The sequence below is a fragment of the Amaranthus tricolor genome, chromosome 2 (assembly GCF_026212465.1).
Source record: "Amaranthus tricolor cultivar Red isolate AtriRed21 chromosome 2, ASM2621246v1, whole genome shotgun sequence".
Lineage (NCBI taxonomy): Eukaryota > Viridiplantae > Streptophyta > Magnoliopsida > Caryophyllales > Amaranthaceae > Amaranthus > Amaranthus tricolor.
The window spans coordinates 2,086,918-2,109,739 of NC_080048.1; the positions used below are offsets into that span (position 1 = coordinate 2,086,918).

Genomic DNA, 22,822 nt, shown 5'->3' on the forward strand with positions numbered 1-22,822 from the left:
ATTGCTTACATTTTGTACTAGAAAAATCAAGGGTTGAATTACCCAACAAGTATATGTTTTTTAACTTGATAAACATTGAATAACACAAATTTCATTTTTATCGATAAGGGCTAATGCTTTAGTACTGTTGTTGTATAAATAGTTGAATGTGTGTCGTTCCTTAGTAATAACTCCTAGTGATCTCCACATATTTCTAAACCAACTTTATTTCAACATTCTTTTAAAGCTTACGGTCGTTATATTTAACAGCTAACTTTATTGTAATATTTTTCTAATGCTCAATAGTCCTCAACTCCTCAAATTATTGAAGATAATTAAGAATTTTACACTTCATGAAATTGGTAAAATAATCTCATTCATTCCTAAAAAGAAGCTGTTTGAGTGAAATATTTGATACATGATCTCATTCAGCAACAGAATTCTCTTTCATCAAAAATTGTGCGTGAGCCAGTATTTAATCAAATATATAATCATTTACCAAGAGCACATCACTAATAAGAGTTTGTACACAAAAGAAAAGACATCAAACCTCAAACAAATCACACACATCGTCTTCATCCCTCTTTATCTTTAGCTGAGCAGCACCCAGAAATGCAGTGCTCCATACCTGTTGCTGTAAGCCAAAAGATTATCGTTTCTCAAACACGAATGATGTATAAAATAAAATTAAGACACTGAATGGCTGCAATCTTACTCGCACATAGCAATTGAAATCTGCAGCGGTAACTATAAATTGACGTGTTTCTGTCTATACACAAGAGCATAAACGCCTCTTTTCGGCTTATGTTCTCATCATTCCAATGCAGTACAAGCTACTGAGTACCAACTAATGAAGCATATTCACCAGTTTGCGACAAGAATTGAGAATAGATCTTGACCTCTGTGATCTTCCCATCAGACCAAAGCGTAATTTAATAGTGTCAAGACTTTCAACCAAAGAGCAAGTCCATTATACATGTCACCAACAAAAGTCAGGCAGAGGAACAGAATCGACAGAAACATAAGCAATGATGTGTGCCTCATCAAACATCAAACTTGGAGCATTTCAGAAATGTCCAGATTGGTATGCCCAGCTAGGACATAGTCTTTATGCCAAGAGGGGGTTGAATTGTCCTAGAGGACCTTCTTGGAGCACAATTGGGTTGGGAAAGAGGTTCAGGAGATGTTAGTAATGGTGGAGAGGGAGAAAAAGGGATAGAATCATCAGGAAGTATAAGAGGATTGATAGAAAGAGAAGGAGAGGGAGCAGGTGATGAGGTAGAAAAAATTTTAAAAAGAAAAATATGTTCATGAAATGTAACATCTCTACTAACAAAAATTTTTTGAGTCAAAAGATTAAGAAGTTTGAATCCTTTTGAGTGGAAGGGTACCCTAAGAAAATACAAGGAATGCCTCTTGGAGATAATTTTTCTATGTCTCTACTAGGATTAGAAGCCAAGGCAGGACAACCAAAGGTCCTTAGGTGAGCATAAGAAGGGAGCTCATTGTAGAGAATTTCATAAGGTGTTTGAAATTTGAGGGCAGCAGTGGGAAGCCTATTGATGATATGAACAGCACACAGTCACATCAATAACTTAAAGGCAAACCAGATTGAAACCTCAAGGCTCTAGACATCTCTAAGACATTTCTTTCCACCCTACTATTTTTTTGAGGCCTATCAACACAAGATGTTTGATGGATGATACCTAGATTGTGAAAAAACTAAGTGCATTGCTTATCATGAAATTCTAATGCATTATCTGATCTTAAGATTTTAATACTATGATTGAACTGAGTTTTGATCATTGATGCAAAATTCTTGAAGACTTGAAAAAAAACCAGACTTTTGTTTTAAAAGTTGTATCCAAGTGACTCTGGAAAAACCATCTACAATAGTTAGGAAGTACCTGTAATGGCCCTTTGTAGGTACCCTATATGCACCCCAAATGTCAATATGGACAAGAGCAAAGGGTTGGGAGGCTCTAGAATCACTAGAAGGATAAGGTTTCTTGGTGAACTTGGATAAAGGACAGGTTATGCAAACATCTCCTGCAGTGGGCGTTAAATGTGATAAAGAAGGAAGTTTTTTGATTTTTTTCAAGTGGAGCATGTCCTAGCCTACTATGCCATAGAGTATTGGTGGACATTGGCTTGATGCCAACAATAGAATATGGAATATGCAAAGAAGTGGCAGCACAGTGTTCATTTGTGGAGATAGAGGGTGGTGTAGAAAGGTAATAAAGACCATTCATAGCTAAACCGGTTCCTTTTACAACACCAGTAAGACCATTAATAATAAAGCACTTAGTAGGCTCAAATATAATTTTACAATGCTCATCTCAGTTTTTGAACAAATAAAAGATTGTGCTTGAAGCTAGGAATATGTAAGACATCCTTAAGAGTTAAAGGACTTATGGAAACAGATCTTTTGTGAGAAATGACAGAAGTTTCTCCATTAGGTAAGTTGATCTTTGAGTGCTGGTTTTGATGAACAGGATTGAGCAAGAGGCCTATAATGCCTGTCATGTGATCAGAAGCTCCTGAATCAATGATCCATGCTTCTTGAGTAACATCAGCATGATAACAAAATGTCATACCAGCATAAGCATGATCTATTTCTTCTTCTATATCAGAAGAGTGCTGCTTGGAAGGTGAAGGCAAAATTTTCATGAGCTATTCAATTTAGTTTGAGGAAAGAGATAAAGTAGATGCAGTGTTAGAAGATCCACTATCATATGAAGAAAGGTTCACATTCCTGCCTTCTCTTCCACCCCTTCCCCCTCTAGTCCATCTGCCTCCTCTAGGAGAAGCTGGTTTGATTTTATCTTTTTGAAAAAGGGGATGCCAAGGAGGATAACCAACAACAGTCTAACATTTTTCCCTAATGTGTCCATCTCTACCACAAGCAGAACAAGTGGTGGATAAATCATTGCTTTTACTAAACATGACAAGGTTGTGATCAGGTTTGGAATCACTTAAAAGACGTTGGCTTTCTTCTTGCTGCAACATATTATAAGCTTCATCAACAGAAGGCAGGGGTTGTTGCATGAGAAAATGACTTCTATGTGCAGAGAAGGAATCATCAAGCCCATTGAAAAACTGAAAAAGCTTTTGTTCATCAATATGAGTTTGCAAAGTTTTAAGAAAATGTCTGATTTCACTGGTAATGTTTGTTATGCTAGAAAGAGCATTTAAAGATTCAAGTTCTTCCCACAAAGCTTTCATTTGAATATAGTATTCAGAAATGGATTTTCCATTTTGTTTTGTGTCAAAAATCTCTTTGCTTAGTTTGTATTTTCTGGATCCATTAGTGACAGAAAAACGTTGTTCCAGTTGTTTCCATATAGTGGAAGCATCATCTAAGAACATCACAGATTTCTTAATAGGATCAGAAATATTGTTAAGAAGCCATGAGAAGACCATGCTATTGCAAGTATCCTATGCTTCCTGTTTAGTTAAATCTGTAGGACGCTTAATGGTTGTTCCAGTGACAAAACCAAGTTTTCTTTTTGAGGCAAGACCAATCTCAAAGGATCGTTTCCATCCTCTATATTTTTCAGCTCCAGAGAGTTTTTCTACCACTATAGAATGACTTCCATCTGAAACTAATATGTGCAAAAAGAAAGAAAATCAAAAAACAGTAATAAGAGTGTGCAAGCTCAGGTAGTAGGTTATTTTGTAACCTTGCTCTGATACCATGAAGAGCTATTGCAACACTTAAAAAACAAAATAAAGGTTTTAACAGATTGCATTGTTTTCATTACATTTTTCTTGATTGCTACAAGCTGAATATGCACCTATTTGTACAAGAAAAGAAGGCTAAGGCATACTACAAAGTAGCCGTTTTACAGCTTGCATAATGTACTACTTGTACTAATATTCTTTGCTCATGATTGTCCAACAAAGCTAAGAGAATATTCTTTTGATCTGCTCCTGATTTTCATGTATACTACCCTTAATACTGGCATTTCAGAAGTATATATACAGTAATAAGAGTATGGATAGAGAATTTTATCAAAAGAAGGAACTTCCATCCCTTCATTTCCCTCCTGTCTAAACAATTCTCACAAAAACTAGTATCAAATGAATTGGTATGTGGTTCAACTAATTCTCGCAGAAAATAAGCAACAACTAAAACAAAAACCCTAACAACAAATTTTCACCAAATTACGACAAAACGAAATTAATTAAAAGTTGGATTACCTGTTGATGATAGAAACATAGAAAGATCCATTGAACTCCACAACAATCTCTAAATCCCAATTAAGAGTAAAAATTGCGGACTTATGAGAACTTTCCGCCATTAATGATGAATGGTGATGGTTGTTCTTCGAGTGCTCTTAGAACTGAATTACAGTCAAATCAATTACCGACGTGTTGGAACTCCTGAACCTTTTTTAAGCTAACTCAAGGAGCATATGGAAATACTTCCTTTGTTTTGTTTTACTTTGCAGGCACTATGTCAATATTCATCAAGCAAATTAATTATGTCTTGTTTAAATTGTCTATATTTAAAGTTTATTAATTTTTAGTTTCTTAAATATTTTAATATACAATTAGAGATATTAAAATTTTAATTCGTGTATTAAAGAGTGAAAAAAAATGGTGCTTAAAAAATAACGGTGGAAATATATGTTTAAGTTTTTTTTTGTACTAGCTCAAACTAATTTGAATTGAATTCTTGTTGGATCTTTTGATATTTGCTTCTCACCCCTTCGTCTACCCAATATCTAAAAAAAATTAAAATTTCTCCCATGGGTGAGAAATAGATTGAAAAATATGTTATATTTATATAGCATATAAGTCATATGACATAAGATTTTAGGGCTGGTCATTGATCAGGTCCAACTAGATTTGAATTCAAACTCATTAATTTTTAATGGTCCTATATTTTGATTTAGATCCTTCCGGTCTAAAAATTTTGGGATCCGAACTCAGACCTAAATTGAGTCCTAATAAACGTAGAAATGGGTTTAGAATAAATTTAATATTAATTTCAGATTGAATAGTAGGTCTAGTCTAAAGCAAGTTTGATGGTTTTGAAACATGTTTAACAGATTTGGGTCTTAAATGGTCTAGATAAATAAAAGGTGTGGCTCAATCTAGATCTAAAGACTTTGACGGTCGATCCAAACCCAAATAATTTTTTACGCCTAAAACCGAGCTCAAATCCACTTAGTCTCAAAAAATTGGACCCAAACACTAAAAATAAGAGCGCATCTAGAGAAAATTTGGATAAAATAAGATTATTTAACAACTTAATTCTAAAAATAAGCTTCGTGAAAACTTAATTCCCAAAATAAGGTTCCGTACATCCAAACCTAACCTTGGAGTAAATCGATGTTACTAATAGCGAAAGACAAAAAAAATAAAAAATAAAAGCCATAAGTCGCTGAGTTGACCAGTCAACTCCTTAAGTCGCTGTTAGTAACAGCGACTTTAAGGTTAACTGATAGGTTGGAATGAGGAAGTAACTGAAAACTGGAAACTTAAAACGCATTAAGTCGTTATTACTAACAGCGACTTAAAAAATAAAATAAAATAAAATAATTTTTTTTAAGTCGCTGTTAGTAACAACGACTTACTCCAAGGCTAGGTTTGGATGTACGGACACCTATTTTGGAAATTAAGTTTTCACGAAGCTTATTTTTGGAATTAAGTTGTTAAAATATTTTATTTTATTCAAATTTTCGCATCTAGAACGGGTCCAATAAGGTCTTAAACCAATGATCATCTCTATAAAAGAATAACAATTGGTCTTGGGCGAGACGACCTCATAATGATATCGTCAATTTGGGTCGGCCCAATTTGCGCATGTAACAATTGGGGTATTTTTTTCATTTTCTGGGCATTTTTTAATTTTGATCTTAAAGGTATCAATCAAAATTGATACTTTTAAGGTCTAAATTGATAAATGCCCAGAAGATTGAAATATTGTTACACGCACGTGAAATGGGCCAGCCCACACTTCGTCTTAACTTGCGACAGTCATGTCCAAGTTTTTGTGAAAGAATAATACTCCCTTCGTTCCTTAGAGAAGTTCTCACTTTTCATTTTGAGTTGTTTCATTTGTTGTTCCTTTCGAGAATCTTTCCATTCATATCACAAATTTTGGATAAAAATAACCTTACTCATCCTTATTTTGATATTCTAAGAATGCTTATGGTTCTCACATATCTTCCAATAACTTCATTTTAACAATTTTATATTTCTTATGGTCCTCACATGTTTCTCATTAACTTTATAAAAATATTTTTTTAATTAGTTGTGGTTTCCATTTTTTTTCTATTAAATTTCTTTTAATATATTTTTTTAATATTTATAGTTCCTACTTTTTCTTCACTAAATTTATTATTTAATAAAATAATATCTTCACTATTTAAAAGATTATATTTTTTCTTAATTCTCGTGATATATGAATATTTGTTATAGGAAATGAGCAAGGGAAGTAATTTACTACTATTATTTGGATATGATAACACCCATTAGAAGAAAGCCACATGGCAAGCTATAGACTATATCAAAAGATACCCTCAATAATCCACAAATCCACCACCACGTGTCAGTTTATGCCCAAAAACAACCATCACATTTCCCCATAAACAATAACAATAATATTCACTCACCCTTTATTTCTCCGTATGCCAAACTCCCTTACTTAAATAACTCATCGTCTTCCCACTTGTCATTTCTTTTTATCTCTCTCTCCTACCTCTTCCCCAAAAATTTCCGCGCAAAATAAAAAATATCACGCAAATCTCCCCCAAATCTCTTCCATTTCTCTCTCTAAAAATGTGATTGACTTTTTGCCGCCATACCTGTTTCTTCTTTGATCTCAAGTCTTTTTTGCAGTTTTTTTCAGATGGCGGTTTGTCGTTGGTTTGTGGTTGTATTCTTTACTTTTTTCGGCATTGTTGGAGCTCTTAAAGCTACTGAAGGCGATACTGATCCAATTTACAGGTTGTTTATTTTATCTATGTTTTTTCATTCTTTTGTGTGTTATGCTGGATTTAGTTCATTGATTTATTAAGTTGTGGTTGATTAATTGGTTAATGGTTGAATGTTTAAGGTTATTGTTCTTAATTAGGGTTTGTGGTTGATTTGTATGAAGTAAATTTGTTGAACAGCTGTTCGAAGTTGTTATTGATTATTTTGAATAGTTTTTATTTCGTATTTGAGTATTTTTTGGTTTGAATTTCTAGTGATCGTATTGTTTGCTTCTTTATTTTCGCAATGTTGAAGCTCTTAAAGCTACCAAAGGTGACACTGATCCAATTTACAGATTGCATAAATATCTATTCATTTTTCGTCCTTTTGTTTGTTATGATGGTTTTTTGTTAATGGATCTATCATGTTGTAGTGAATTGATTGATTGTTGAATGTTTACGGTGCTCAATTAGCTTGGGTTTGTGGTTGATTTTTGAAGTATTAGCCTATTAGGTATCTTGTTTTACAGCTTATGAAGCTGTTATCTACTAGTATTTTCAGTAGTTTGTAGTAGGAATTTGAAATTCGAAAATTGATGTTTGTTCAAATTTTAGGTTTCATCCTTTAGGAATTCAAATAAGGTTAGATATAAAAAAGGCAAAAGAAAAGGTAGTGTTATAGCTAGTTGATTGGATTTTGTTATTCTTTGTGTCTTTCTTTTTTTCTGTAAAAGTGGAGGATGTCGTAGAAGTGAAACCTAGTATGTGAGGTTTAAGTCGATGGATACTAATCACGAAACAGTTTTAATTGAGTCCATGATTCAGTGGTAGGGTTTGGATTTTTGTATCGCTTTCATATGATATTCTGTATTCACTACCTGAATTTTTGGGTGATGGCTTTGTTTATCAATAAAAACATTTGCTATATGTATTAGTCTATCAATGGGTTAGAAGTCGAAACAAGGTGCCAACTTAAAAGCTTAGATTCTTTTTTAGAATTATTTACTCTTTTTCGATTTTAATGGTGCTTTGAGGTCTTATATGTTAAATATCTCATTTTTAAGTATTTTTTTGCTTCTTGTTAAAGATTATTTGCATAAATTCAGCCTTACCATTGCTCATGTAATGTTGAGTGCATTTTGCAGTATAAAAAAGAGAAATTTTTTTGGAATGTGCAATTACAGCCACATGTAGGCAACTTACTCTACATCTATAAAGATGTGACGTCCTTGTCCAGTTTCCCAATGGGCAATCATACTTTTTAACACCTTGTTATTGTAATGATTCCTAATTGGACACTAGCAACTCATCATACATCAAGATAAAGTAAAGGTTCACTGTCTGTGCACAGAGAACGTTATGCATGGAATGCCTCCAACTGGGGTATGCATATGCAGTTTTGAATTTGCTGAAATCAGCATGTCATGGTGACCAGCAAGGTGAAGGAACACTGCTTTTCTGGAAATTCATTGCTGATAGGTCCCAATTTCTTTAAAGTGGAAATTAAACCTTGTGAAAAGTGAAGAATAAAGACTTCAGGATGATATGGAGGTGACATCCAAGAATTAGTGTGATTTTCGACTTTGAGGAAATATGAATGTTGAATTTGTTAAGTAAATGACACCTTAAAAGAATTTGAGAGAACATATTGATCGAACGTCGAAATGCTAAGACTCATGATGAAACTATGGAAACAAATTGCAAAAAATTGCAACCTTTAACTTTTCATTGCTCTAATGTCATTTTAATTTTCAAAAATTTGTAAAATATGTGTGTATGGTGTCCATGAGGGATAATTGTAGCATACGAACCTAATTGGATTCCATCTTTGATTGTCGACACCAAGTTGTAAAAGGAGTAAGCTATGTGGTGTATAGTAATTTGAAATTGCATCCCTTTTTCAGTTGTAATATTAATTTGTAATTGGAGAACAAGAGAAAAGGCTATTGGATAGAAGAAATGAAGAAGTGGATGGATGCGATGAATTATAAGAATAAGTTTGTGGATGATGATAAAAGAAAGGGAGCGACACAATTTTCAAAAAAGGAAATAGTGCGAAGTAAGTGGGACAAACTTGAATAAAAATATGTGGTTTATAGTAATCATTGGTACATAACTAATAAGGAAAACTATTGGAAGGTAGTGAGGCTTTAACTTGGTTTTTTGGGACTATGTTGTCTTGCTCAAGTGTGCTATCTATGAGTCATGTTAGTTGAAGTTTCACCCTTAAGTGTGTTATCATGGTTAGTATAGTCATAGACTAGTAGTATTAATTTTGTCTGTTTAATCAGGACAATATTGCTTAATAGAAACTAAGATGACTCACTTTTGGATGGAGGGAGTTTGAACGTATCTAATTGTACTATTTTTTTTGGTTCTCATAGTGTTTTTGGTTACCTGGCCTTCAGGTTTACACCTGTAACCTGATTATGAATTTTCTTTTACCTTTTCTTTTGTTATTATGAATTCTTAGAAATATGTTGGTGATATTCTTGTTCGAAATAAGAATAATGTCACATGTCCTTTCAGGTTTAAGATGGATATGATAAACTGCCTCAAATGTGCAGGTATTTGACATCTGTCTAGATGAACCCATCACTTATATTTATATATATATATATATATATATATATATATATAAAATATATATATATATATATATATATATATATATATATATATATATATATATATTAATTTCCATATTAGTGCTTTTAAGAGCGGGACTGGAGAGTTTGTGAGCCTTGAACTTCAAATAACCTTTTTTTTAACGATATATGTTCGGTTGATTCCTAGTTTTTGATTAATTTTCCAAAACAGTAGAGACCTTAGATTTATTTCAATAATTTGTCAATTTGGCAGATTGTCACTGCATGGCCTATCCTAATAAATGTTACTCCCTCCGTTCTTATTTGATCTTCCACTTTGGGTTTTTCACACATATTAAGGAAGATAGAATCTTTGGGTTGTAGTGGGTATTATTTTAATTAAATAGTAGTGTGAAGTAATGATTGTATTGGAAGTATGAGAGAGAAAGTATATAAATAAAAGAAAAGGGGTACATTAAAAGAAAAAGGGGGTTTTAAGGGGTAAAAGTGGGATAAAAAATTTCTAAAAATAGAAAGTATTCTAAAGTGGAAAAACTTTTGAAACTACCCGTTATAGTAATGTGGAAGATCAAAAAAGAACGAAGGGAGTAGAAGTTACTCTGTTGCCTGAAGGCTAATGGATAGCCAGCTGTGTGGACAAGTTGCTTGCAACCCTTTCTCTTGTCTTTTCTGATCGTTGAATAACAACTTTAATGTTAAAAGCTGCTCTAAATGTTGACGCTAACAACGAGCTGGAGTGATGGTTTGGTTTCATCATTGGTTAGTTGTTAGTGGCGATGTTGTTTTGGATTATGATGAACTATGGTTAATGATCCATTGATTTTTATGCACTTGTTTTATTTATATAAAGTTGCAAATGAAGTTTGCTATTAAAGGTTAATCAGAAACAATTTACAAGGGTAATGTGGTGCACATTCACTCTCCAACTCCCGCCTAGGTAAGATCTTAGGTGGGAGGTTAGGAGCCACTTAATGGCACCTGGGTAATAGCATTAGTTTTTTGCTCAGGCATAGCAGCTTTATTTCCAAATAACAATACTTAATTTTTTTTAAAAAAAATGGATTCGATCTGAGATTATGGGTTTATTCTCATCACCTTTTTTACCTCCACAAATATGTTATCAGTCTTGGACAATCCTATTGAGTCTTGGTACGGCGTTATGATTTAAGCTTGTCAGTCCTGGTTAATCTGGTAGATATTGGTTAGTCCTTAATACTTAAATATTTTCAAGGTTAAGGAACTGCACCTCTGTTTTGGAAAAGTGAGGTTAGAAATACTGGTGTTTTGATTTGATTATGCCTCTCCAAAAGTCAAACATGTTTCCATCTTATATCTGTATGAATTTAGGAATGTGTGCAGTACATGCTAAGTGGTATTACTTGCATCCTGATCAGTATGTTTGGATTGCTTATGTATCTATGGTTTTGGTAGGTTTTTTTAGTCTTCTCAGCATGAAGTTTCTTGTCATTATCTGTTCGCTTGTTTGGCTGTTTGGTAGAAAGTTTGAATAGGTGATATCTATGCTCCAGGGGTTGTGTGGAGCTTTGTCAGGAGACTGGTTGTGTTGGAAACCAATGTTTTCAGCAGTGCAAATTCACCGCTGATGGCAACGTTTCTGATGGACGGTGGTATCTCCAAGAACCCCTCTATCTGAAATGGAAACAGTGGGATTGCAATAGTGATTGCCGATACCATTGTATGCTTGCACGGGAGGAGGAACGGAGAAAGCTTGGGGAGCAGCCTGTCAAGTATCATGGAAGGTGGCCTTTTCGTCGTGTTTATGGAATTCAGGTATTTGTTTATCACTCTATCTTTGAAACATGCTGCAATATGTCAGAGCAATATGTTTGTTTAATTAACATGTTTAATATGTGTTTCCTATCTTTTTACAGGAACCTGTTTCTGTTTCTCTCTCTGCACTCAATCTTGCTATACAATTTCATGGTTGGATATCTTTCTTCATTCTTGTTTATTACAAACTGCCTTTGACGGATAACCGGAAGACATACTATGAGTATACTGGCGTATGGCATCTCTATGGTGTCTTGGCAATGAACTGTTGGTTCTGGGCTGCAGTTTTCCACAGCCGGTTCGTATATGCCCTATTCATTTTACTTTTTGAAAATCAAACTTTTGCAACTGTACTAATGGTAATCATCTATGTTCTTGAGCTCTTCAACTTACTTAAAGTAAATAGGTACATTTAAAGATGAGTTTGCCTGGCCCTACCCTGAAGGCCTGAAGTTTCTTCCCCTGTGGAAGAGGAAACGTTAAACTAGACCAAAAGAGAGACGTATTTTTCTGCATTGTTATTCCATTGAAGTCCAACTTGGAAAGTCTTATGGCTTAGTGATCACTATGGTTATTATGTGGACAAAAACGATTGCTTTGCTTTAACATGTCAGACTACTTTTCTAATGACAAGCATAAACTATGTCAAACTGTTTAGTTCTTCAGCAATCAGGAAACTGAGATTTATATTAAAATATAAACAATAGATGTATTTGAGAGCTTAAGTATTGTTGCATATTTTATTTGTAGTCTTTGTTTGAATAAAGAAAGTGAAAAGGATGTAACTAAGCCCCAGAATTGTTGCTGTGTGCTTTAAAACCTCTTGATTATTATAATAATCAGTGATGGGGCAATTAGTTTGGCATGTGTAACATAACTTCCTTTTGCAGAGATCTGGACCTATCGGAGAAGCTAGGTTACTCATCTGCTGTTGCTTTCCTTGGCTTTGGTCTTATATTGGCCATTTTTCGAGTTTTTGACATAAAGAAAGAAGCCTCTAGGGTTATGGTTGCTGCTCCATTGATTGCATTTGTGACAACACATATCTTGTTTTTAAACTTCTACAACCTCGACTATGGTAAATTCCTTTTTATGTCATAATCTCTATAACTTTCGCTGCAATATATACGTGATTCACGAGAAATTTTCATAAATCAGAAACCTCAAGTCTTCAATAAAGTATCTTTATATTAATTCTTTTTTATTGTAGTAATGATAAAAAGTTCCCATGCTCTTGAAAAATCCCCATATGATGGGATTAAGGCTTTGGGATTGATGTTTCTTCTCTTGAATTTGGCTAATGAGAAAACACTTGTTTTGGATGAATTTGAATTTTCTCTTGATTTTGGCTGATGAGAAACATTTGTCTTGCATATTGATTTTTAACTACCTGCTTGGATGCTTTCCGGATTTTTTTGTCGTTGCTTCTTTACTCAATCATGCACGACCATTACTTTTCTCTCATTTATCTGCTTTAGTTACCAATTTTTGAGTAACTTAAAGGTACACCGTACATGTCTATCACTCTATCTGCTATTCCTCTTAATTATCTTCAATCTAACTCTCAATAAATGATGATTTTATGTTTTACATCATGTAACTGTTTCCTAGCTGAATTATCGCCATCAACTCCATTAAATTTTGAACTCTATTTAGTAATCGCCTCTGTGATCTAAATTGACGAGGGGATACCTAATCGTTGATTCAGTAGGCATGGGAGGGGAAAAAGTTTTGATTCATTATTTTTACTTCAAAATTTCAGAACTTTCTTTTCCAAAACTGGAATTTTCGTTGTCATACAATTCTTCTCATTCCTTGTGCATTTATCTCAAGATATCATTTTAGCTCAACACTCTTCTCATTAATGTATTCTAATTTATTGTACTAATTTGCAATAGGCTACTTCAAGCCATTAGTTAGCATTTAGCCCGCACCTTGACTCCCATGATACAAGAGTTGGGAGGTTAAGGTGGGGAAAGCTAGCAAGTTGATAACCTGAACTGTGTCAACTGTGAAGTTATAAGTTATGTTTCTTCTTCCATTGCAATCTTTCCTTTAATAATCAATACTGTCCATGTTTCAAGTCCAGTCATCTGACATTTTCCTCTGTCCATTCAGATCTGAACATGAAAGTATGTTTGATCATTGGTGTGGCTCAGCTTCTCCTGTGGGCCGTATGGGCTCGTGTGAGTCAGCATCCATCGCGTGGAAAGTTGCAGGTAGTAGTATATGGGGGCGCTCTTTCTGTTCTCTTGTTAATTTATGATTTTCCACCCTATTGGGAACTTGTGGATGCTCTTGCTGTGTGGCATGCCGTTACCATTCCTCTTTCCTACATTTGGTGGAGCTTTATTAAGGATGACGCAGAGTACACAACATTGACTTTATTGAAGAAAGCCAAGTAGGAATTCCTGCACAGACTCGTTTGACGAGTAGATATGTGACGGGCCTTCTATTTTATCCGTTTTTTCCCCCTCCAGTGTGTATCGCCCTAGGATGATTGCATTGGTTGGTGCTTCTGTCTGCTTCAACACAGCTTGGTGGCTAGTAGAACGGATTTTGTTTCCACATAATGTGTTGTTTAGGGTTTTTAATTGAACATGTATAGTGTAAACATTGTGGTTGGTCTTCCTCGGTTTTCATGTACTGGTAACTTTTTTCAGCGTCGTCTGTTTGACTGTCTATGTCCTTTCAAATTCATTTTGCTGATCTTATTTCTATAACCGATAGTCTGTACATTCATATCTTTGTTACTCCTCCATTTTTTTTTATCCTTTTTCGATTCAAGGAATTCCCAACAAGTATATGTTGTTATTCAGGAGAAATTGCGATTATCATGATTCATGTGTTGCTTCTTGGCTCTTGCAAACAGAGTTTTTCCTTGTACTTGATGCAAACCAAATATTTTTGTAAGTACTTTGAAACATGCACATATTATCGCTGTTTCATGGGATTTGCTAGATTTTAATTTGTTTTATAGAATTTGGTACATGGCTATTCCTTACTAACTCATTCTTCGGAGTACGTTCGTATTGGGAATGATCATGTTCTAGATGTTAGCAAATGAAAAGGAAGCTGCTGGCTTCATGCAACTTCGAGGAATGAGTGACGACTGGATCCACCCAGTCTGCTGAACTTTTAAGAGTATCTTGATTCGTACATAACTAGAAATATATTTTAGTAGCTTTAACAAAATTTGATTCGATTTGCTACTTCGATCTGAATCTAATTCGAAATATGTAGGTGGTGGGTATGAGATTTTTGAAAAGATTAAAGCGGAAGAAAAGATTAAGGTTAAGATTTGAATACACTTTGTATTAAATGTGAAGTGAGTACATAGGCCTCTACTTATACAAAAATTAAGTTGACTAAAGAGGAAATAAGAAAAGCTACAAACATAAAGTTATAAAAAAAAATATTTTCTAAACTATATTTACTATACTACGTTCCTACAATTTCATCCGCTCCATATCGATCCGCCCAGCCTCATATTCGTCTGCTCAATATCTATAATGTACTAATTTATATCAAATTTCATCATTATCATCATCCTCCTACCTAATGTATCACACTAAAAAAATACTATGGACAGGGTCTGAGGAGGGAAGGGCGGCGGCAACTCATATCATAAAGGAGAGCGCGGCCAAAAGAGTCCCCCAGCTCGAGAAAAATAAGGAGACGTAGTTACACGGGAGAAATAGATTAAATGCATATAAATAGAATAAATAAGAAGAACCAACTACAAAAAAAAGAAAACAAAAAACAAAAAAAAAACTAATAATAAGAAACGAGAGAAGTAAGATGACAAGAACACCAAAAAGTAAACTAAGAGAACATCAGTAATCTAAAACATGGATATGGCGCCTCCAACTACCCCTATCCCTAGTCAGGCCTTCAGAAAAGTTTAAATCATATAAGTCAACTTTTATTTGCTCATTCCAAGTTCTTCTGAGTCTTCCTCGACTCCTCATATCTTCTACTATAATGCTTTCTACCCTCCTCACAGGGGCGGTGAAAGTCTTTTTCTACACATGTTCAAACCACCTCAATTTATTTTCGCGCATTTTTCCAGAAATAGGGGCTATCCCTAGTTTGTCCCTAAACTCTTGGTTTCTAATTTGATCCATCAATGTGTGTCCACACATTCACCTCAGCATACGCATTTCTGTAACTTCCATCTTATGTTCAAAAATCTTCTTTACAAGCCAACATTTGCTCCCATATAGCAGAGCAGGTCTTATTGCCGCCCGGTAGAATTTTCCTTTTAACTTGCTTGGGAATTTCCTATCACATAGCATCGCGGTGACTGCTCGCCACTTGAGCCAACATGCTTGTATACGATGATTTGCATCTCCGTCAATCTTTCCATCCCTTTGAATGATCAATGCCAAATACTTGTACTTAGTCGTACTTCTAACAACAGCTTCATCAATGGACACCTCTAGTTCACCTACCGGTGTTGTCCCACTAAAGTCACAGCGCAAATACTCGATCTTCGTACGACTAATGTGCAACCCTTTAGCTTCTAAAGCTTCCCTCCACTCATTCAATTTATTACTAACCTCGTATATCTATATTGTACTCCTATTGTATAGGTGGTGATTCACATTATAGATATGCATATTGCACCCACCCGCTCATTTGTCATTTCTATCCACATTGAAGAATTAGGATTGACCAGCATATAAGATTAATAGGTTATTCCTTTTACCACCAATTAGTTTTAGAATTAAATCACATCATGTCTATGCGTAGTCGATTCTTCACTTGTGTGTCTTATTGTGTATAAACTTAATAACAAATTTATTATGCTATTAAAGCAGAAGGTTCAATCAATTGAAATACAAAAAATCTCAAACTTTTATTAAAAACAAGTTGCTCGTTCAAAAAAAATAATATTCTTGTCTAATAAAAAATTAGGATTGGCATTGGAATGTTGGATATGACCATAACTCATTAGATCTTCTTTATCATCATACTCTGATAATCTTGAAACATTTGCCAAGTCTTAATCAACATGAACTGGCTGTGATGACAAACAACAGAAGTAAATCATGATTTTGTGGAAAATAATTTGATTTTTGAAAATGTTATCACAAATCACAATCCAGCTTGAAAATTGAAAAGTATAGAGTATTACCATCAATTATTAAGAAAAGAAAAGTTTGATTCGTACATCACGTGCTTCACGCGTTTCCGCGGATAAACAGTAAACTGTAAAGGAAGGAAGGTGTCCGGGTGGGCTACTCATTGACCTCAGTACTTCAAAAAAAAATAAACGGCTACTCCTGTGGATAACTTTGTGTGTACATGAGAAATTGCAATATTAATAATTAAGGTAAAATATTAGAAAATTAATATTTGGATAAGATTAAAATTCTAAAAGTGACGAAAAAAATATTTGAATAAAAATTTAAACGAAGTTTGAAAATGATATCTAAGATAAAAATATTGAAAAATTAAAAAGATTGATTAAAATGAAAATTATGACAAACTTCTTATAAATGAAGGGAGTATAATACACCGCCTTTTCTAGTTACGTTTAAGGTTGACTAAAGTTTAATTTATTTTAAGTAAATGAAATTGAAGTGTATGTCTGATTTGCAATTTCAAAATTAGGATCTAGTTTTAAATATTATGGAAATTATGATTTGTTGGTTTTGTATGATTTTTATTATTTAAATGTTGATGAGATTCGATCTTAAGATCAACCTTGTCTGAAATAAGGCAGTATTTGCTTCAACTGAGATCTGACCATGTTCTTTTTACTTTTTTTAAAAGGTGTAAATAATAAAGTATTATTCGTAGTTAGTATATTAAGTGGGGTGAAGAAATGAGTGAATAGAATTAAAATAGTGGATGAATTTATGAGAATTAATTAGAAAAAATTGTGAGACCATTATAGACATTAGGTGTAAACTGAATGAAACAGAGTTTTAGAATACTCTCTTTGTCCTTTTCATTAAGTATGATTTTTGATTTCATTTTGAATTGTCTCTTATTTTATATTATTTTTATTTTTGACAGTGAACATACCACTTTCATTTATCCTCATCAATATATTCTAACTCTCTTTCAATTTTAATTTTATATGCAAAGTTCAATCTCACTTTTTTTTAATCAAATATCCATTTTTTTAAAAGAAAGAACACACCTCACTTTAAAGGGCAATATGAAGAGAAAAAGAACGTATAGCTAAATAATAATTATTTAAAAAAGTAGTAAATTACCCTTACGTGTCTCTATTTATAGAAGGGCTTTTGAGATTTTATATTTTTTCTTATTTTGAATATTTTAATATTATATATTTTGTCTTGTTATGATTATTTACAAATAATCATTATTGATTAGGATATCTAGGAAGAAAAAGTGCTTAATCATTATTGTTGTCTTTTAAAAAAGCTATGTTTTGTTGGTTTCTTATCCATAGAATTTTGAGCCGTGTGGGTTCTAAGGTGTCCAAGTAAAGTGTGAGCTTTGGTATTGGGCGGTGGATAATGGTCTATTGGGTAGGGAGGGTGTATTATTAGTGTAGTGTTCATCATCGTCATTGTTTAATCATTTAACTCACAAGTTTGAGTGTTCTTTGTAGAATGTTTCAATATTTTTATTTTGTCATGTTTTGATTGATGGTTCTAGACTTGGTCGTTCAAATTGTAAATACTCTCTCCGTTTCATTGAATTTGCAACATTTGTTATTTTAGTCTGTTTCACTTAATTCGCATTATTTTTATTTTTAGACAATGATCCACCATTTTCTTTTAATTTCATCCATACATTTTATCTCTCTTTTAATTTCATCTACACAATTTATTCTCTCTCTTCATTTATTACCATTATCTACCTTTTTCTTAAAAAATACTACATCCTATTCAGCCTAATTGTCCCTTTTTTTGACATTATTCAATTATCACTCTTAATTTGTATTTTACTCTTAATCTATAAGTTAAACATAATCATGTGGGATCTATTTTGATTCGTTTCAATATAAGGATTATTAATATCAACTTTTTATAATTTTTAATTAAGAATAATTTGAAATATTAAGGATTAAAATGTTGCATCGCAAGTGTGAAAAGTTAAAGGGGACAGTTGGATTGAATAGGAGGGAATATCAATTTTCTCTTTGATTCAATCTATAAGGGACAAAATAGTATATTAACATAGTACTAAAGTAAATTAAATCAAACAATATCAACTTATATATGAATCACGTTTGAATTATAATTTATATTTAGTGGGGCTATTTGAACTGCTATGTGCATTTGGCTCATGACTCAATGCAACTAGATTGCGTTGAGTTATGATAAAATACAAATTGTCCAATTGGCATGTTCTCCAGCGATCAACATATTTCTATATGATAATATTCAATGATACTCCCTCCTATTCATCATAAGTGTCCCATTTATTTTATACATTCTATCCAATACACTTATTAAATCCTTAATATATCGAATTATATATAATTAAAAATTATAAAAAGTTGATATTAATAATCTTTACATCAAAACGAATCAAATAAGATCCCACATGACTATGTTTTAACTTATAGATTAATAATAAAATGCAATTTAAAAGTGATAAATGAATAGTGTCTCAAAAGTAAATAGAACATCTAAGGTGAATAAGAGGGAGTATAAAATATGGATTGAAGATTATTGGTTGTTTGATGGAAATAGAGGGAGAGAGAGGGAGTTAAAAATCTAACTTAATGGGACCAATTTAAGACTTGTTAAAATTCATACAGTATAAAAAAGTGTTTAGAGTCGATCTCTGATGTAAACTCACTTTTATCAGAAAACACTTAGTTAAATCCACAAGTGACTAAATGCTACTTGCTAGCCATGAGAGTCATCATACATGTCTTGTATTGCCTTAATATACTTTTATGATTTTCCCTTAGCTTTGAACCTATGCCATATAATGGTCCATAATAGGTTATCATAGTTATCAGAAAACCTTCTTTCTTTTTAATTGCTTTTCCATCAATCTCCTTAGCATGTGAATAACCTCACTAGTGGATTGTTATGAAACCATATAAATAATACTCCCTCTATTCATTTTACTTGTCCTATTTACATTTTGTCACTATTCATCAATTCCTTTTAATTTGTATTTTATTCTTAGTTTATAAGTTAAAATATAGTCAAAGTAGGGTCTTTTTTTATTCGTTTCAATGAAAGGATTATTAATATTAATTTTTCATAAATTTTAATGAAGCATAATTAGAAATATTAAGAGTCAAAATGTTACCTCTACAAGTGTGAAAAAGCAAATGGGACAAGTAAAATAAATAGGAAGGAGAATTAATATACAAGAATTTAGATAAGAACACCCCTAGTTGATAGGGTAGGAATAATGTTGAAAGTAGATAATGAAAAAAAGTATAATTGCGTAATGACAAAGTCTTATATAGATTTAGTGCACAATTTAATATCATATTAAGATTAATACATATTATTTTAATATATATTTAGTCGAACAATGACTTTTTCAAATAAAAAAGGGTGTGGCAAATAGTAATGGCCTCTTTGATATTACTATACCTTACACACTCGACTGTTCTTGCTCTCATGAGTCATGACTAGTATGCCTTCACAAGTCACAACTGTCTTTGATCATAATTCCTAATTTTCCTATCCTAAAAAACTGACCAACTTCCTCCTACCCCACATAACCAAACTTGGAATAAGTAAAAGCACACATCACCTTGACTATAACTAAACTCTTTTATATTAAAATAGACTCTTTTTCTATCAATCCCATTTGACTTTAAAACTTTTCAACAATTACTTAATTTGTATTTTATTGTTAATCTATAAGTTATAGTATAGTCAAGTGATATTTTGATTGATTCGTTTCAATGAAAAGACCATCAATATCAACTTTTTGCAATTTTTAATTATGCATAATCAGAAATATTAATGATAGAATTATTGTTGGGTCATGACAATTCATCACATGATCACATCATGGACCCACTTGTGTGGCACACCCATAGGACACCCGTGGGCTCGAGCCCACCAACCCGAGTAATGAGCGTTAACTTGCATATATACTTGATGAGTTTCACTCTTTACCAAAACATATGATATAAGAAAGATTACTCATCAAATATTTTATGCAGGTCCACAAATCTATATTTTGGCAATATGGAATTTTTATCACATGTGAAATATTTTCAACAATTATTAGCAAATGTGTCCACTCAAATAAGACTATTAGAATGAATAAAAATAAGTATTTTTTAACAATAATTAAAGAATCAGTATGGGCATTGGGCAGAATGCAAAATATCCATATGGTCACTCGTCAAGTGGCCCTTTGAATTTGACCCACAAGTCCATAAAAACCTGACAGCTCATTCATTTAATTATATAATTATTTAATTACTTATTCAGTCAAATAATAATTCCAAAATATAATTTTCTAAAATTTTAAATGACTTACAAGTGTAATCTTTTCTAGTTGCCGGAAACAGTTGGGACCCACATACTTTTAGCTCGGAACCTCACTCGAACTCCCCTCTATCCCTTCCATCAACCTTAACACCACCAGCTGTATCCGTGTTTACGGCTTTTCCTCGGATTTCTACAACTCTAATAAATATAATATGCATAGGAATGTATATATATACATATATAATTTGAAGGAATTTATTTATATTCACACAAACAAAATAAATAAACATACAGATAAAATAAAAGATGGACATGTTTTTTAGTTATGAAGGATCACCTTCTGAAACAATAAGTCCGCCCTCGACCGAGGACGAATTTATGTTAGCATCAGCCTACCCGAAAAAACGGGCAGGTCGAAAAATTTTTAAGGAAACGAGACATCCCGTATATAGGGGTGTTCGTCAGAGGAATTCAGGTAAATGGGTTTGCGAACTTCGAGAACCCAACAAAAAAACCCGGATTTGGTTGGGAACTTTCCCGACAGCTGAAATGGCAGCTCGAGCTCATGATGTAGCTGCCATGGCTCTTAGAGGTCGTCATGGTGCTTGTCTTAACTTTGCTGATTCGGCATGGCGGTTACCTCTTCCCGCCTCGAATGATACTAAAGATATTCAACGTGCTGCTGCTGAGGCCGCAGAGGCGTTTCGTCCTCCGCAGCAGATTGCAAGTACGGCGGTGCAGACTATTTCGAACGATACAAATGTGATTTATATGGATGATGATTGTGGTTCACCTGGGTTCTTAACTGAAATGTATCAAGGAATGGGAATGATACCTCCTCCTCTGTTAACTGGGTGGAGTAATACTTTTGAGGATGAAGAAATGGATTTGCCATTATGGAATTATTCTATTTAATAAAAAAAATATAATAATAGGATTTTTTTTTGTCATTAAATATGTAAAAAGTATAAATTTTTTTTTTTATTTTAGAGCTTTGTAGAACAGAGTACATAAGGTTGTATTCTTTTTGTTAGTTAGGCTTTACCAATTTTTTGATTGGTAACGGAGGATTACAAATAATAATAATAATAAGTAGGATATTATATTTTATTTATTTCATGGTAATATTATTTGTAAATTCCAATTTCCAAACATGTGCGTTAAATGAAACAGAGTATGAAATTTTTTTTTGGTAATATTTTGTTCTTTTTTCTTTTATGAGTTATGACTTAGGGAAAAATAGCTAAGTGAAGTACATAATTACTAGGTTTGTATTTCTAGAAAGTAATCGAAAGTGAAAATTTTGTATGATTGATATAAACTTTGGCGGAAAAGTTATAGGCATAATCATAATATAATCATCAGCCCTACCATCTTTGTTATTGGATAGTCGCAAATATACATATTACAATCCACTATCTCGTTGTAAAGAAAAGAGTTGTTTGACCGATAACTAATTATAGTAATTGATATTTCACAATTGATTAGAGTGATTAATTTAATCAATTTATTTAATTTATAATTAATTTGACTAGTTAATTTTAAACATGCTGATTGAATCATCTTGTTGTATGTTAGTCCATTCATAACAAGTTACATTTCAAATAACTAATTTAGTACTTACTTCGTTCTAAAATATTTGCACCATTTGACTTTTCACGTAGTTTTATGTATTAATTCAATCTTTGATATCTCTAATTTTTCATAATAAAAAATTATAAAAATTTTATATTAATAATCTTTACATTGAAATGAATTAAATAAGATTCCACTTGACTATGTTTTAACTTATAGATTAAAAATTAATCACAAATTAAGGTTGATGAATAAATAGTGCATTATCATGTAATGTTACAAGTGATATGAAACGGAGAAAATATTAGATAGTTTGACCATTCAGCTACTTATTTATAATTAAATAATCGAAAATTATTTGACATTGGCTAAATATCTAGAGTGCTTTTTCATGTGTTGTAGTTAATGTTACTGAAATATAGTTGCACATCCTTAAGCTACCATTTAGGCCAAGAACATCGCGATTCTAAATTGCAAGGAGGAATATAAATAGCAAACATTAAGTGACCTTAAAAAAGAGTGTGTCACACATTGAGTC

The 22,822-nt window shown here is 32.8% G+C and overlaps 2 protein-coding genes across 4 annotated transcripts; both read left to right on the plus strand.

The window, feature by feature from the left end:
• Window positions 1-6,621: 6,621 nt before the first annotated feature.
• LOC130805922 (uncharacterized) lies at window positions 6,622-14,047 on the plus strand. 3 transcript variants are annotated; one of them, XR_009040241.1, is made up of 6 exons: window positions 6,622-6,939; window positions 11,044-11,305; window positions 11,407-11,603; window positions 12,196-12,383; window positions 13,204-13,328; window positions 13,424-13,556. XR_009040241.1 is itself a non-coding variant. In XM_057670761.1 (5 exons), exons 1-5 carry the CDS (start codon window positions 6,842-6,844, stop codon window positions 13,708-13,710), a joined length of 1,032 nt encoding a protein of 343 aa, XP_057526744.1. In that variant the 5' UTR covers window positions 6,622-6,841; the 3' UTR covers window positions 13,711-14,047. The 3 variants fall into 3 exon arrangements, 2 of the variants coding, with proteins under 2 accessions (XP_057526744.1, XP_057526745.1); XM_057670761.1 differs by lacking the exon at window positions 13,204-13,328 and having other exon boundaries at window positions 13,424-14,047; XM_057670762.1 differs by having other exon boundaries at window positions 6,630-6,939; window positions 13,204-14,047.
• A 6,909-nt stretch (window positions 14,048-20,956) lies between these two features.
• Window positions 20,957-21,907, plus strand: LOC130806858 (dehydration-responsive element-binding protein 1E-like). The gene has a single exon (XM_057672080.1). It carries the CDS (start codon window positions 21,016-21,018, stop codon window positions 21,622-21,624), a length of 609 nt encoding a protein of 202 aa, XP_057528063.1. The 5' UTR covers window positions 20,957-21,015; the 3' UTR covers window positions 21,625-21,907.
• The last annotated feature ends 915 nt before the right edge of the window (window positions 21,908-22,822 follow it).